General features: G+C 46.2%; 2 protein-coding genes across 2 annotated transcripts; one reads left to right on the top strand and one right to left on the bottom strand.

Annotated features, from left to right (window-relative positions):
* The first annotated feature begins 1115 nt into the window (after positions 1-1115).
* On the top strand, positions 1116-9762 carry LOC132584243 (translational activator of cytochrome c oxidase 1). Its single transcript, XM_060256069.1, has 5 exons — positions 1116-1344; positions 3340-3446; positions 6618-6748; positions 8101-8278; positions 9006-9762. The coding sequence occupies exons 1-5, from the start codon at positions 1128-1130 to the stop codon at positions 9204-9206; spliced, it is 834 nt and encodes a 277-aa protein (XP_060112052.1). The 5' UTR covers positions 1116-1127; the 3' UTR covers positions 9207-9762.
* Positions 9763-11771: 2009 nt separating this feature from the next.
* TBRG1 (transforming growth factor beta regulator 1) lies at positions 11772-14134 on the bottom strand. Its single transcript, XM_060256823.1, has 3 exons — positions 13890-14134; positions 13639-13771; positions 11772-13071 (listed from the first exon to the last, which is right to left on the bottom strand). The coding sequence occupies exons 2-3, from the start codon at positions 13646-13648 to the stop codon at positions 12014-12016; spliced, it is 1068 nt and encodes a 355-aa protein (XP_060112806.1). The 5' UTR covers positions 13649-13771; positions 13890-14134; the 3' UTR covers positions 11772-12013.
* Between the last annotated feature and the right edge of the window lie 1934 nt (positions 14135-16068).

Below are 16068 nucleotides of genomic sequence, written 5' to 3' on the forward strand. Positions count from 1 at the left end.
CCTGCCTCCCCTTGCTCCGGTTTAAACCCACATCAGAAGGCAGCGATGTCCTCAAGAGAAACTGGATCTGTTGCTCTTTCAGTGAAATCTTTTTTCTCGATGATTGCCCACGAGCCTTCCTTTGTCCCTCTCCAGTATTAATCGTTCCTCTTAAAAGATAATTCCAAATTATGCAACAGCAGTCCGGTGGCACTTTAAAGACAAGACCACACTTTAGTCCCGCGTAAACATTCGCGAATCTCGGAGCTCCTTTACCTGACTCATTGGAGAGAACTCGGCACGAAAGGGTTAATAGCAGGCACCGCCTCTTAGACGGGGGGGCGGAGCCAGGACAGGAAGGATTTTGGGGGGCAAAGTGGTGGGTGAGTTTGGAGTCGGGCTGGTGGGTTGCGGGGGGGAGGGGAGGAGGGAAAGGGGGCTTAGAAATGACAGATTCTGGAAACCGTAGTCGTGGGTTTGCGAAATGCGTGCACACGACGCAGACTAGTTACGCATTAGTCCCAAGCAGGCGGATGTCCCGTTCTGAATCTTCCAGTACACGCTTATGGGGCAAGCGAGAATTCTGCCCTCCTCTACTTGTGAGCGCAGAAGCGAGACTAGAGAATTATTGCAGGTTGCTTTCCTGGAAGGAGAGGATGTACCTGTGCGTGCCCCTATAAGGCTTAAACTGCCTTGTAGATGCGGTTATACTTTAAAAAATCTATTTCCCTATACCGAATAAGAGCGTCTGTTACAAATTATGTGAGTGGTTTATAAGATCCCTGTGGATCGATTTTTATTTATTTTAGAACGGATTTCAGAATGCTGAGCACTGATATAGTGCTTTCATAATATTCAAAAGGCTTTTCATTTATGGTCTTGTTACAATAGCCCTGCAGGATAGGCCAGTATTATTCTCTCACCCTGCAGATAGGCAGAGCGAAGACTGCTAGGTCCTTTGAGCAGTGAAGGCAGGATCTGAAACAAGGTTTCCCTCTCCTTTGTCAGGAGCTTTGCTGCGCCTGCTCTGATTTAAAGCTGCAAGTTTGAAATGTTCAAATAGGATATACTAATGGATGACCTATTTCATGAATGGGTTGCCGCTTCTGAGATATAACATACATCTTTTCTTTTGTCCCATCCAAGCCATGTCTGCGGGCGCCATGCTCATGCAGGTGAATGTCCTCTTTCGCCGACACCTTTGGATGTTTCTGGACCACCCCAGCCGCACCATCCATGCCTCTTGCGCTGTGTTTGCCGGACACAACAAGTGGTCCAAAGTCAGACACGTCAAGGGACCCAAGGATATGGCTCGGAGCCGCCTCTTTCAGAAGCTCTCTATGTTGATCCGACTAGCTGTAAGAGGTATAACTCCACCCCTCCATATACTATTTTTAAAATTTTGTAATAGGTGCTGAGATTCCCAAGAGCCCTCAATTCTGTGCTGATGGGGCCCAACGTTAACCCTCATTTCAGTTCTTGCCTTCCGCTTTGCACAGCCGGTGTGGTTAAAGTGTTAGGCTTGGCCCAGAGAATCAGGGTTCACATCTTTGTTCAGCCCGGGAGTTTGTTGGGTGACCTTGGGCCTGTTGCCTTGCTGGCCAAGCCAGTTTGGTGTGGTGGTTAAGTGCATGGACTTTTATCTGGAAGAACCAGGTTTGATTTCCCACTCCAGCACTTGCAGCTACTGGAATGGCCTTGGGTCAGCCATAGCTCTCGTAGAGGTTGTCTTTGAAAGGGCAGCTGCTGTGAGAGCCCTCTCAACCCCACCCACCTCACAGGTGTGTGTTGTGGGAGGAGAAGATATAGGAGATTGTAAGCTGCTCTGAGTCTCTGATTCAGAGAGAAGGTTGGGTTATAAATCTGCAGTCGTCGTCTTCTTAAATCATCCACAGTTGCAAAAGGCAAAGTAGTGCTATCATCTGTGCAGCCATTCCACCCAGTGAGGTGAGTAGATTCCCATTTGCCTGCAGGAGGGCGGTGGTGGATAACAGGGTTGGGTAGAGAATAGGCTGGGGGAATCATGGATGCTGTTCAATGAGAAATGTCAGGGTGCCGATCCAGTTTCTGTCCAAGCTGTGAGGAAGCAACTGTGTTGTCATTCACCTCACAGGATTATTGTGTGGATAAAAGGGGGGAACCTTTTTTAATTCTGTTTTGAGCTCCTTGGAGAAACACTGGGATGCACCTATAATTAAAGCTTATGTGCAGTCTTTATTCATTCAATTAATGGTATGAATTTTAATCTGTTCCAGGGGTCCCCGACCAATGCTCCCTTTAAGCTGTGGAGTCTTGAAAGCAAAAATTCTACTTCATGAACTACTGGTATTAAAGTTGTGAGCTCCTGCATAAATTAAGTTTGCTCTGGGGCTATTTTTCCTGAGCTAAGACAAAAATGTGTGAGCCGGAACCTAAAAAAACTGTGAGCTAGCTCACACTTACTCAGCTTAGAGGGAACACTGTCCACATCCTTTCTGAGCCTGTGGGAACTTTTGGAATTTTGATACAGGGTGGTAGGCACAGCCACAAAATGGCTGCTGTAGCTTACTTTCAGCCTCACAGTGAAGATTCTTGTGCTGTGGTGGCAGCTGCAGCCAAACCAACATTTAAAAAAAAATCTGTTCACTCAAGTCAAATCTCCAGTAGCCAGTGAGAAGCGTTGCAGGGCAAAAAAACCCCACCTGGTCCCACTCACTTGCTAAAAACACTTGGTGGGCACCAGGAAAGGTATTGGTGGGCACCAACCACAGTTGGGAACCACTGATCTATTTAATGAGCCGTTTGGTGTAGTGGTTAAGTGTGTGGACTCTTATCTGGGAGAACCAGGTTTGATTCCCCACTCCTCCACTTGCAGCTGGTGGAATGGCCTTTGGGTTAGCCATAGCTCTCACAGAGCTGTCCTTGAAAGGGCAACTTCTGTGAGAGTTCTCTCAGCCCCACCCATCTCACAGGGTGTCTGTTGTGGGGGAGGAAGGTAAAGGAGATTGTGAGCTTCTCTGAGACTCAGAGTAGAGGGCGGGATATAAATCCAATGTCATCTTCTTCAATCAGCATATATTTGCACAGGAATAAAATATCGTTTTTTTAAGGAAAAGTGAGTTAATGTTTAACTCACTTAGAAGAGACATTCTCTTCTCTGTGTGAACAAAGCAGGGGATGCCTCTTCTAAGAGGTTTGCCATCTACAGCTTTTTGAATTACTCCTATGTAAAAATATTTTTAAATGCATGTGTTGCCTGACTAATCTTTGTGGTTGATGGATAGTTTAAAAAAAACCTGGTTAATCAAACATGATTCATGGATTAAAGGCCAGAGACGTGATAATGATCATCTACTCTCTCTTCTTGCATCTCTTTGGCAGAAGGAGGTCCCAATCCAGAACTGAACACTAACTTAGCCAATATTATTGAGCAGTGTCGCAGCAAGAGCATGCCAAAAGCCTCCATCGAAGGAGCTATTGCTGGCGGGGTATGTTTCTGAACTGCTTGGGGACTGCAGAGAGAACCACCATGCCCTTTCCCCCCTGAAAGCACTGTATTTTGAGAGAAGGAGAGTATGTGCTAATAATGATTGGAAAAAAGGGGTTATTTATTATATCTGTCTTACAACACCTTTGTCTTCTTAAGACATCCAGATCCATTTACTTGAATAAACAGCAGCCCACCTTTTAAGGAAGGGGTGCCTGAAGTTGAATTCATGAGGAAGACCTTACAGACCATTCAGAGCTAATTGAGCTTCATGCTCAACTGTTTTCAAGCCTACTGGGCTTGTATTATACTGCTAGATTGTTCAGGCTTAAACTGCGGTGAGCAGGTGAATTGTCCATTTTGCTCCAGAGTTCAGCAGTGTTGTTATTGTGTTCTTGGGGGAGGGACGTGGATGTGAATTGGGCAAAGGATTCAGTCATTTATGGCCCTCCCTCCTCAGAATTCTTTTGGTACCCCCAATTTCTTTCTTCCAAAGTTGGTGGCTGAGTGACTAGCAACAGAGCAGCATCCTCAGTCAAGGAAGGAGTTTCTGCATAAGAACATAAGAGAAGCCATGTTGGATCAGGCCAGTGGCCCATCCAGTCCAACACTCTGTGTCATAACGTGGCCAAAAAAAAGGAGGTTCACAAGTGGGGCTAGAAGCCCTTCCACTTTGCCCCCCACCCAAGCACCAAGAATACAGAGCATCACTGCCCCAGACAGTTCCAATAACATGCTGTGGCTAATAGTCACTGATGGACCTCTGCTCCATATTTTTTATCCAAACCCTCTTGAAGCTGGCTATGCTTGTAGCCACCATCACGTCCTGTGGCAGTGAATTCCACATGTTAATCACCCTTTGGGTGAAGAAGTACTTCCTTTTATCCGTTCTAACCCTACTGCTCAGCAATTTCATTGAATGCCCACAAGCTCTTGTATTGTGAGAAAGGAAGAAAAGTACTTCTTTCTCTACTTTCTCCATCCCATGCATAATCTTGTAAACCTCTATCATGTCACCCCGCAGTCGACGTTTCTCCAAGCTAAAGAGCCCCAAGCGTTTTAACCTTTCTTCACAGGGAAAGTGTTCCAAACCTTTAATAATTCTAGTTGCCCTTTTCTGGACTTTTTCCAGTGCTATAATATCCTTTTTGAGGTGTGGTGACCAGAATTGTACACAGTATTCCAAATGAGACCGCACCATCGATTTATACAAAGGCATTATGATGCTGGCTGATTTATTTTCAATTCCCTTCCTAATAATTCCCAGCATGGTGTTGGCCATTTTTATTGCAATCGCACACTGTCTTGACATTTTCGGTGAGTTATCTACAACAACCCCAAGATCTCTCTCTTGGTCGGTCTCTGCCAGTTCACACCCTATCAACTTGTATTTGTAGCTGGGATTTTTGGCCCCAATGTGCATTACTTTGCACTTGTCCACATTGAACCACATCTGCCACGTTTACGCCCACTCACCCAGCCTCAACAGATCCCTTTGGAGTGCCTCACAATCCTCTCTGGTTCTTACCACCCTAAACAATTTAGTGTCATCTGCAAACTTAGCCACTTCACTGCTTACTCTCAACTCCAAATCATTAATGAACAAGTTAAAGAGCATGAGACCCAGAAATGAGCCCTGTGGCACCCCACTGCTTACCGTCTTCCACTGCGAAGATTGCCCATTTATACTCACTCTGTTTCCTATTAATTAGGAATACTGAAAGAACTCCCCAGGTGCACAGAAAAACATGACTTTGTAAATTTAGGAAGAAAAAAAAGACACACACACCCATGCACCAAATGTCACAATGAAAAATGAGCATGTTCACTGCCATTTAGGAGACAATGTTGAGGGCATCAGAACAAATGAAAGAAGGCAAAGGGAGGTTGGGGAAATTGTTCTACATCTGAAATGCTATGGTATCCTGGAGATGGGGTTTCGGTTGTGGGGAGATTTCCTAATTTTTTAATTTATCCATCTCCCCTGCTCCCAATTCCTTACAGAACTCCCACTTCTAAAAAATGTATAGCTAGAAGTCAAAATCTCCCAATAGAAATCCCAGATAATACATGCTTAGAATACAGAATATGGATGTGGAAATATTTGGAACTGTATCACAGTTCAAGGGTGGTCTCTAATCCTTGATACTGTCTATTGATTTCTTCCTTCCCTATTTGTTTGTCTTGGGCAAAAGATGAGAGACCCATCCTGGCTAGTCCAATTTGTCTGCTGAGTATACAGAAAGCCAGTTTGGTGTAGTGGTTAAGTGTGTGGACTCTTATTTGGGAGAACCGAGTTTGATTCCCCCTCCTCCACTTGCAGCTGCTGGAATGGCCTTGGGTTAGCCATAGCCCTGGTAGAGGTTGTCCTTGAAAGGGCAGCTGCTGGGAGAGCCCTCTCAGCCCCACCCACCTCAGCCTCACCCACCTCTGTTGTGGGGGGAGAAGATATGGGAGATTGTAAGCCACTCTCTCTGATTCAGAGAGAAGGGCGGGGCATAAATCTGCAGTCGTCTTCTTTACTCCATCTTGGCCAATTTCCCTCCTTTTTTAAATTAGAATTTTTATTACAGATAAGCAAAAACAAAAAAAAATGCAATCATCCAGCATAAGGCATCAAATGAACAATGCTGTTGGAGTAGGATTAGAAGACAATTCAAACTGCCTAGGCAGGTATAGTAGAATTACAAAGGCAGAAATAAATAACATAAAACCAAGTTGATATCTAGAACGATCACCACAGTGGGCTACAATCCTATTCCATTGTTGGGATGGCCCCCTGGACTGTTCCATTCTATGACAGTTCTAATCGCCTTAGAAAAATGCCCTCCTGAACATTTCTATTTTTCACATTCTGTGGAATGACAGACATGTGGGAGCCTTCCCGACCCCCCTCCGTTTTCATTGCTTGTAGCTCCTTACTGTGGCCTCCATCCCACTTGGCCATGATCCCCAGCATACCCTTTTTTGGGCTGTCAAAGGGGATCTCTCCTCCCTTTCTCATTAGTGGAAAAGCTGGTTGGGTCCATCCCCCTTTCCCCTGAACACTGAGCTTTGGCTTTCCTTTATCCCCAAACCAAAGGATGATGTGGGTTAGATCTCCTGAATGCAAGGAAGAACATTGTATCGGGGTCCTCTAAAGACAGAGCTTGCTGTGTTTTACTTTTGACAGGACAAATCTAAATCCACCCTCCAGTTGTACGAAGCACGTGGCCCTGGTGGTTCCTCTCTTCTAATTGAAATACTGACGGACAACGCAAAGAGGTCTTCCCAGGCAATTCGACATCTTATGAATGTACACGGGTTAGTGTGGGGTGAAAAGGGCTAGCCTTGACATAGGTCAAAACCTGGAGTGATGGTGGCAGCTGATAAGGATAGATCTGCTGTTTTTAAAACTGGAGGTGAAGTGTGTGTTGAGTTTGAGACTGTAAAAATGCAGCAGCCAGGAGGGGAGAGATCTCATTTTTTCCTTTCCTACATTGCAGTTCAGATCTGAAGTATAGCCTACTTCCTAGCTGTTACAATAATATCCAGAGAGTCGCTTATGGGTCTTCTGTGGTCCTGTTTAGTTTGACCCTTATTACCATAAGTTAGTTTCTCTGGCTTCCTTTTTTGGGGGGTGGGGGGTAGATTTCCTAGCTGTTTATTTGACTAAGAGTATTGATTTTCCTAGCTTTCTGTTGGATGAGGTTGGGTTCTAGAGGGCTGAGCAAGGAACCGGGGTAAGAAACTATAGATATTTTAAGAAAGGTAGTCAGATTCCATAGCATAGTGCAGAGGGAGAGAGGATCTTGCTTGGCAATTTTCATTGCTTGTAGCTTTTAAAAGTGCACCGTATAAACCAGCACTCCATCTCACCCAACCTAACCCATCATTTCCCCATAAGCCTCATGAAAACATACAGGAAACAGAAGAACAGAGAGGAAAGGTGGTTCAGAACAAAAAGAGAAGAAAGTACAAAGGGTTGGAGGTCTGTCAGAACAGTAGGGTTTAAAAAAAATCCAAAACCTACAAACGTTTGCTCAATAAAAGGATATATTTTAGGAGACTTCAGTTATGATGACCCTTTTCCCTAGCAGATTTTTATTCATCCCTCCTTTTAATCCTTGCTCAACAGGAAGACAGTGGCAAGACTACAGAGAGAAACTTTTTGGGTCTCCGGTGGATGAGAGGAAGACCCAGGGATTTTGCATTCTTTGGAAAGGTGGCTTTCACAGGGTGTATTTGGTAGACTTGTAGGAGAACATAGGAAATCTGCCCCTCCCCCCCCACCCACCGTGAGAACTGTGTGGACTGTAAGCTATACAGGATACGGATGTGAGGAGATGGGACTTTTGCCTTCTTAGGGATATGAGCCCTCTTGGCAAATAATATTTCTGCTGTGATCATAATTTTGCCTGCAGCTAGAACTTATTTGAGCTAGTGAATTAGCATGGGGATCACATTCTCCCCTACCATGAAGATCATGGGCTGACTTCAGGCCAGTCTCTCACAAACAAATAGCTTTGCTTACCTTACTTCACTTACCTCCTTGGAGCATTGGTTGAGAAAATCCAATGAGTTGGTTGAATGATTCTCTGAGGCTGGTTCTTAGATCCTGTTGTCCAGTCCTGATAATTTGCATATGAGGGATTTCCCATCTGGGTTTCCTGCAGGGGACAAATTGCTGATGGAGTGCGGCATAACTTTGAGAAGAAGGGCATTATTGTGGTGGGCACCAAGGACCAGGCTGGCAACCCTGTCAGCTTAGAGCGGGCACTTGAGTTGGCTATTGAAGCTGGTGCAGAAGATGTCCAAGAAGAGGAAGATGAGGAAGAGAAAATTATGCTGAAGGTGAGCTGCCAGACATGGTTAGGTGGGGGTTGGAGATAAAGCAACACTCTCCATCAGTGCTGAGTCTAGCCCATTCTCTGAATTTAAAAGCTCCTTTTTTTGGAAGACCTATGAGGCCTCCTTTCTAAGCTCCCTCCCTCCGTCCCACCCGCCAGATAATAAATACATATGTCAGATGTGCATATTTATTTCTTCAGTTACTTTATAGTCCACCTTTCTTGCTGAGACTCAAGGCAGATTACAAAACTTTAAACCAATGCAATTAAAAACACATACACCAAGAATAAACAATGCAGGATGGCTGGATTATAAAAATGGGAAAACAAATGCAGTAAAAACAAAATGAGACGTGCAATAAATGGTGCAGCCAATTAGTCCTGTGCCCTTTGTAAAGCATGCTCCCCTGAAAATTTTGTTATAGGCATTTTGCAGAACTGTGTTCCCCCTCTATTGCTCTTAGCCTGCTGGATCTTTTTTCCCCTCTCTCACAGAACACAACAGTCAGACCTATGTCCCTCTCTTGCCCCGGATGTCTCGGGACTCCTTGTTCTCGAAGTCTTCCCATGGCCCTATTTTCAGGGTATAGAGGTTCCTTCCTCCCAGCCCTTTGCTACTCTTCAGGAACCTGAACTAAGTATTCATGAATGCTGTCAGTGCTTCTCTGTTTTTGAGGGTTGTGAAGGATTTGTGAGTGAATATCTCCCCCCCCCCCCACTTTCTGCCCCAGTTCATTTGCTCTGTGCCTACCTTGAGGGAAGTCCGTGAAAAGCTGGACGTGCTGGGTCTCTGCTCGTGTTCAGCCAGCCTGGAGTTCATCCCAACTATTACCGCCCAGCTGTCGGATGAGGAGATGGATCGGGCATCACAGCTGATACAGGCACTCGGAGATTGTGAAGATGTCATACGAGTCTATGACAACATTGCCTAAAATTGCAGCCTTTCTCAACAGTACCTCTCTGTGAGCTGCCAAAACCCTAAAAATTGAGTTTTCACAGACATCAGATGTGGGGTGCCTCTTTGCCTGTGAAAATGGACAACTGGGAAGGGGGAGGATTGTGGGCTGCCCTCACTGGTACCATTCCTCACCTAGAGGCAGGCCCACCAAAGGCAATAGTTGCATCAAGGAAATGTGAATGGTGGGAGAATGTTAGGGACAGGCCAGCAACAGCTTGGGCTCAAGGTTCTGCTCTCTGCACAGCGTCTGCCAGGTGGTGCTGCCGGAAAGGCCTACAATCATCTCTGGCTGGGGCTTGCTGTGTTCCCTGCTGGAGCACAGCAACTGCAGCCGCATTGATAGCTTTTCAGTCTTGTTGTTAGCCTAGTGCTGGCCCAGGAATGGCAATGAATTGTGGGTACTCCTGAGCCAGAGGTTGATGTAGTTCTTGAACTGCTTCCTATGTTACCTAAACCTAGATGTTTCCTTCAGATGTTATTTTGGGGTGTGACAGACTGGTAAATCTGCAAAATAAATGCTTTTGATAAAATATGGGCATTGGAGCGTGAAATTAATACAGTAATTGGAAGATGGAACTTCCTTTTGGAGGCGTTTTTGGTGGTCAGGGTCATAAATGTGTGTGTGTAACAAATTCCACATGTTCAATAACAGATCATTTCAAAAGAAATACTTGTTAGGATATATCTAAGAGCACCATAACCCCCTTCACAAACAAATGCCATTTTGTTTTCCAAATTCACCATTTCATCATTTTGGGGGAGGCAGATCTTGCAGAATTCCACTCTGTCTTCTGTCATACCCCCAAGTGTATCCTTTCCATAATTTGGTGCAACATTTAGTGTTGGACTAGGATCTGGCAGACCTAGGTTTGAATCCTCACTTCGCCGTGGAAGCTTGCTGGGTGACCTTTGATCAGTCACTCCCTCTCACCCTAACATACTTCAGAATTGTCAGGATAAAATGGAGGGAGACTAATGTTGTAAGCTGTTTTGGAGGCCTACTGGGGAGGAGAGCAGAGTAAAAATAGCTTAAGTTTTGTGCTTGCTATATGGTCACTGCTGTGAAGTACACTTCCTCTTATGCTAGCTAGCCTTTCCATTTGTACAACACTCATGGAAAACCACTGAGCTTACTCAAGTGGAAGTGCTAGCACAAGGAAAGCATGCTCTGCAGCACAAACTGTCTAGAGTGCACAGAACTTGTTTGTAGGGTCTAAGCTCAAATAAATACTTTCCTTGGGGAATGGAAAGTCGCTGAACAAATGCCTCTATCAGTGTTGAAATCCTGGGGGAATTGGCACATACTTTCCCAACAGGAAGCAAAGATTTGCTCTTCGATTAGAAAGGAAGAAAGGCAGATTGCACCCTTCCCAAGGACAGAGCAGAACCTTTTTAAAAACCCAAAGTTATTTGATTCGGTTTTTTAAAAAATTGTGAGCTTCCACTAATTCCTGCCTTACAAGCAATCTTAAGCAGAGTGAAACCAATGATGTTTCATCCACAGCCAGAAAAGATTAGAAGGCAAGGTGTATGCGGGTCATCTCAAAGGAAAGAGGGCACTATTTGTTCATGGAGGACGGGTCTATCAGTGGCTGTTAACTGTGATGACAAAAGGAGACTTCTGTGTTCAGAAACAGCAACGCTCTGATTATCTGTTATGGGAAGCAAAATCAAGGGAATGCCTTAGTCTCTATGCCATTTTTCTGGGCCCTCCAGGGAAACTGGTTGGCTACTGCGTGAAATGATGCTGCACCAGATGGCCCATGGATCCGATCCAGCAGGGCACTTCCTGGGTTCATTTCCAGAGTTCCTGCATTTGGACCAATTTCACACACAGGTCCTACATGCTAGCACAGTAACCCATCCAAGAAAAGACCTGCCCTAACATGTGGTTCTGTCACCTTCAGTTCTGTGTCCCTCACAAGCTGTCTCTTCACACCCTGCAACAGCTGTGCATGTTTCAGTGGTTCCACTAATACTGGCCTAAAGCCTGGCTTGGAAAAGAAGCAAAAACCCATCAACTAATCAGCAGTGCCCATTCCTGCAGAAACTCAGGGAGGTGGCATGATGAGGCAGGGTACACTTCCGGGTTTGAGTATCTTACCAGGGAATGGCATGGCTTCCCAGCAATGCTCCCTCTAAGCTGTGCAGTCTTGTGAGCAAAAATTCTATTTCGTGAGCTACTGGCATTAAAGTTGTGAGCGAGTGATTTGGCTACTGCATAAATTAGTTTGCTCTGGGGCCATCCTTCCTGAGCAGACACAAAAAAGTGCAAGGCTAAAAATCTGCAAGCTAGCTCACACTCAGCTTAGAAGGAACACTGCTTCTTAGCATTCACAGGGTTACATGATGACATCTGCAAACCAGAGGGAGAGTTTATATAACTTTTCCCTGTCCTAAATCATCATTCTGCTGTGAAACCTGGCCACATAAGTGCATTCAGAAATGTAACCCTGTTCCAAAGAAGATACAAAATCTGTATCAGGCCATTTGTATTCCCGAGTTTTTGCAATGTGATAATGGCAAAACCACCAGAGGGTTGTGGATTTTTTTGCAGCTAATTTTATTGATGAGAATCATTTGAAGTAGTTCTTTCAAGAATCTTTTACAGCAGATATACCACTATCTTATACTTACATTCTCACATGTATCTACGCATGAGAACCACTATGCAAATCACAGAGCAAGCAGTTTAGGGTGTCAGTTCAGTCTCCTCCACAGGAAAGCTTAAGGGCAGTGGGGGATGCCTCCTGCTCTCCTGAGTTGTGTACCCAGCAAGGTTCAGTCCGTGTCACTTTCTGGGCTTTGGGGAATGGGAGATCCCACTGACGGAGCACATGGCAGAAAGAGTTCTGCGTAGCCGTTTCCACTGGGTGGAGAAGGAGTGGCTTCTGGGAAGTCCAGGCCCACAGGCCCTGCCAAGCCTTGGTTCTGGAAAGCCTCGTAGTCAGTTCCAGGGTTTCCTGAAGGTAACCCCTCAGGTGGAGGCCCATCTGCTGGGCGGCACACTTCAAAGCGCAACCAGCGGTACCCAACACACTTGCGTGCCCCCGGACAGCTCTGGATGAGGTGTTGGATGGCCGGGTGTGAGAGACCAAAGAACTCAGCGCCTGCTGGTTCCAGCTGTGCTGCGCCCACAGCTTCCAGGAGCTGAGCGTGACAGGCATCTGGTGTGGGGCCAGCGACAACACAACCCGGGTCATCCTCAGGAGCAATTTCAAAGCGTGGCACAGCACCACCGTCCTTGATCTGGCAGGTATAGAGGCAGCGGTGCACTGGCCTGCGTGCACTAACAAAGATCCTAGTGCTGCAGTACCCCACAGGGTAGATGGCACTCCCTATGTGGAAACCAGGACGGTCAGAGACTATTTCACCCAGGCTGTAGACAGTCAGCGATCCCAAAGTGATGGGAAAAACAGGTCGGCCTGAAGGATCTAAGGGAAGCGGGGGAACCAGTCGGCGGATCCCTGGCTCTGCCACTGCCCTACGCCTGGATGCCCGACCGTTCTCTTTGCCTTTGCGCTCACGGCGAGGTTTGCGGACAGCTGGTTCATCCGGGGAGGGCTGTGAAACAGCAGCAGCAACAGGTACAGGAGACTCATCATCAGCCAGGGCTTGGGCTTGCAACAGCCGGGCGAGCAAGAAGCGACGCTCTTCCCGCACACGCAGGTATTTTGCCTCAAGTCGGGCAATCTCGTCACACAAGGCTGCATTCTCATAAACCAGTACCTTGGCTGCCCGGCGCAAACGCCGGAACTTCAGGCGGTAGCGCTCGCCTTGGTTTTTCCGTGGGGCTTTCTTCATCACGAAGCCAGGCAAACACTGACTGGAGAAGAAATCTAGGGAGGAAAACAGAGTCTCAAAGGTAGTTTCAATACAGATTGATTTCTAAGCCAATCCTGTGTCTCAGGCTCATGGTAATAACCATGTCAAATGCAAATAATCAAGTAATAAAAAGTCAAAATAATACAATAGGGCATATATCTAGTAGTGTGTCACTATTCCACCATCACCCCCAGCCACTGAGATATTTTCATCTGACCTTTCTTCCATGGAACTCAAATTTATATACAGGGTCTTCTTTTAACTAGGTACTGACAAGCCTGTTTAGTTTCAGCAAGAGCACAGAACCACCACGTGCCTTCCAAATATCAGTTAGTTATTTTGCACTCTCAAGAGACCCAGAGCTGTGACCTAGATAGCTTAGGCTAGCCCGATCTTGGAAGCAAAGCAGGGTCAACCCTGGTCAGTATTTGGAACCACCAAGGAAGTCCATGGTCACGACACGAAAGCAGACACTGGCAAACCAAACCTGAACTACCGGTGCCTTCAAACTCCAACTAGGGGGTTGCCATAAACCAGCTGTGACTTCAGGCAAAAAAACAAAAAAGGCGTAAAAGTAATACCCTCAAGCATGTAAACAGCAGTCGTTTACTTGTATGTGGTGCCAGAGGCTGTTCCAAGCCACCTTCAGCTCACAGAATCGTCCCCAACGGAATGCAACGGATTGAATGTTTCTCTTCCGTGAAGCGCTGCAAGCTCAGGAAAGAAAGTGCAAGCTCTGTGCAAGTTTCCTAACTAAATAAGCACCGAACGAAAGGGCTGTGATGTGACATTAAGAGGCATGACCCCCCCCCCTCCTCCTCGTTAGAAATACCTGGAAACGCTCCTCTTCGGAAAGGCAATGAGAAATTTAAAGAAAAACGGCAAGCAAAGTCCAGTTTCTACAGGGAAAACGCTCGTCCAAAGTGAGCAGACCCCTCTTTACGTGTGTATTTGCAAAGAGTTCAAGGCTACGCACAACACAGCCGGCCGCGAACCCCTCCATTTACTCTTCCGTTCGCTTCTCCTGCATCTCCCTCCTTTCCACCGATGTAACAGGAACCGGAAAGCGCAACACCCCTCGAGTCCCCTCCACCTGGAGAAACATGGCTGCGTAACACGTTCCTCCCTGGACTGCGGGAAACCAGAATGGGCAGTAAGGGAGAGGCCGGGGCTTACCTTTCTGCTTTGTGAAAAATTCCTGTCCAGGCTTCTTGCTCTTAACAGGTGCGCAACAGGGACTCACGACGTTTCTCTCCACGAATCTCTGGGACCTGTTTTGTTCAACATCTTTATAAACGATTTGAATGAAGGAATAGAGGGAATGCTTATTAAATTTGCCGATGATACTAAATTGGGAGGGGTTTCAAATACAGTAGAAGACAGAAACAGGATACAGGATGACCTTGACAAGCTGGAAAACTGGGCTAAAACCAATAAAATGAATTTTAACAGGGATAAATGTAAAGTTCTGCAATTCGGTAAGAAAAATCCCATGCATAGTTATAGGATGGGAGAGACTTGTCTTAGCTGTAGTATGCAAGAAAAGGATGTAGGGGTCTTAGTGAATCATACATTGAACATGAGTCAACAGTGTGATGCTGTGGCTAAAAAGGCAAATGCAATTTTGGGCTGTATCAACAGAAGTATAGTGTCCAGATCAAGTGATGTGATAGTATCACTTTACTCTGCTCTGGTGAGACTTCACTGGGAGTATTGTGTTCAGTTTTGGGCACCACATTTTAAGAAGGATATAGACAAGCTGGAACGGGTCCAGAGGAGGGCAACGAAGATGGTGAGAGGTCTGGAGACCAAGTCCTATGAGGAAAGGTTGAAGGTGCTAGGGATATTTAGCCTGGAGAGGAGGTGGCTGAGAGGTGATATGATCACCAAGTACTTGAAGGGCTGTCATATAGAGGATGGTGTAGAATTGTTTTCTGTGGCCCCGGAAGGTAGGACCAGAACCAAGGGGTTGAAATTAAATCAAAAGAGTTTCTGGCTCAACATTAGGAAGAACTTTCTGACCATTAGAGCGATTCCCCAGTGGAACAGGCTTCCTCGGGAGGTGGTGGGCTCTCCTTCCTTGGAGGTTTTTAAACAGAGGCTAGATGGCCATCTGACAGCAATGAAGATCCTGTGAATTCGTGGTAGGTATTTGTGGGTCTCCTGCATTGTGCAGGGGATTGGACTAGATGACCCTGGAGGTCCCTTCCAACTCTATGATTCTATGAATCATCTTACCAAAAGGGTGGCAATAATTTAGGGTTGCCAGCCTCCAGGTGGGACCTGGAGATCTCCAGCGGGCAGAGATCAGCTCCTCTTGGAGAAAATGGCTGCATTGGAGGGTGGACTCTGTGCATATTGTACCCTGCTGAGGCCACTCACCTCATACCCCGCCCTTTCCTGGATGCACCCCCAAAGTCTCCAGGTATTTTCCAACACGGACCTGGCAACCCTAAGCAACATGCATTTCTAAAGCGGTTGACAGGCTGATGGCTGGCTTTGCCATTCGGGGTTGGGAAGAAAGGTAGAACAGATTCTGAGTCTGGGACCTGCGAGATTGTTTCCATTTTTTTTGCAGTCTGGACACCATTATACAGAATTATTAAAGTTGCCAACCTCCAGGAGGTACCTGGATATCTCCCACTATTACAGTTGATCTCCAGGCAAGCACAATCAGTTCTGGAGAAAATGGCTGGTTTGGAGGGTGGGCTCTATGGAATTATATCCATCTGAGATACCTCCCCAACCCCCCACTTCCAAAATCTGGTATTTCTCAACCCAAATCTGTCAACCCTTTATTTGCATGGACAAGGATGAAGGGGGGCAGTTTTTTGCAATAGTCCCTCAGATGGAGAGCAGGTTTTTTTTTTTTTGTAGCAGGACCTCCTTTGCATATTAGCCCCCCCCCCCCCCCCATGTAGCCATTCCTCCAAGAGCTTACAGGGCTCTTAATACAGGGCCTACTGTAAGCTCCAGAAGGATTGGCTACATCAGAGGTTTGTGGCCTAATA

Source organism: Heteronotia binoei, chromosome 15 (assembly GCF_032191835.1).
Source record: "Heteronotia binoei isolate CCM8104 ecotype False Entrance Well chromosome 15, APGP_CSIRO_Hbin_v1, whole genome shotgun sequence".
In the NCBI taxonomy this organism is placed as follows: Eukaryota; Metazoa; Chordata; class Lepidosauria; order Squamata; family Gekkonidae; genus Heteronotia; species Heteronotia binoei.

Bases quoted from the DNA above. Each gene is read 5' to 3' on its own strand.
- LOC132584243 (XM_060256069.1), top strand. From the start codon at position 1,128: ATGTCTGCGGGCGCCATGCTCATGCAGGTGAATGTCCTCTTTCGCCGA. The intron at 3,447-6,617 runs GTATGTTTCTGA...TACTTTTGACAG, and splicing joins AAGGAGCTATTGCTGGCGGG to GACAAATCTAAATCCACCCT. The intron at 6,749-8,100 runs GTTAGTGTGGGG...GGTTTCCTGCAG, and splicing joins CATCTTATGAATGTACACGG to GGGACAAATTGCTGATGGAG.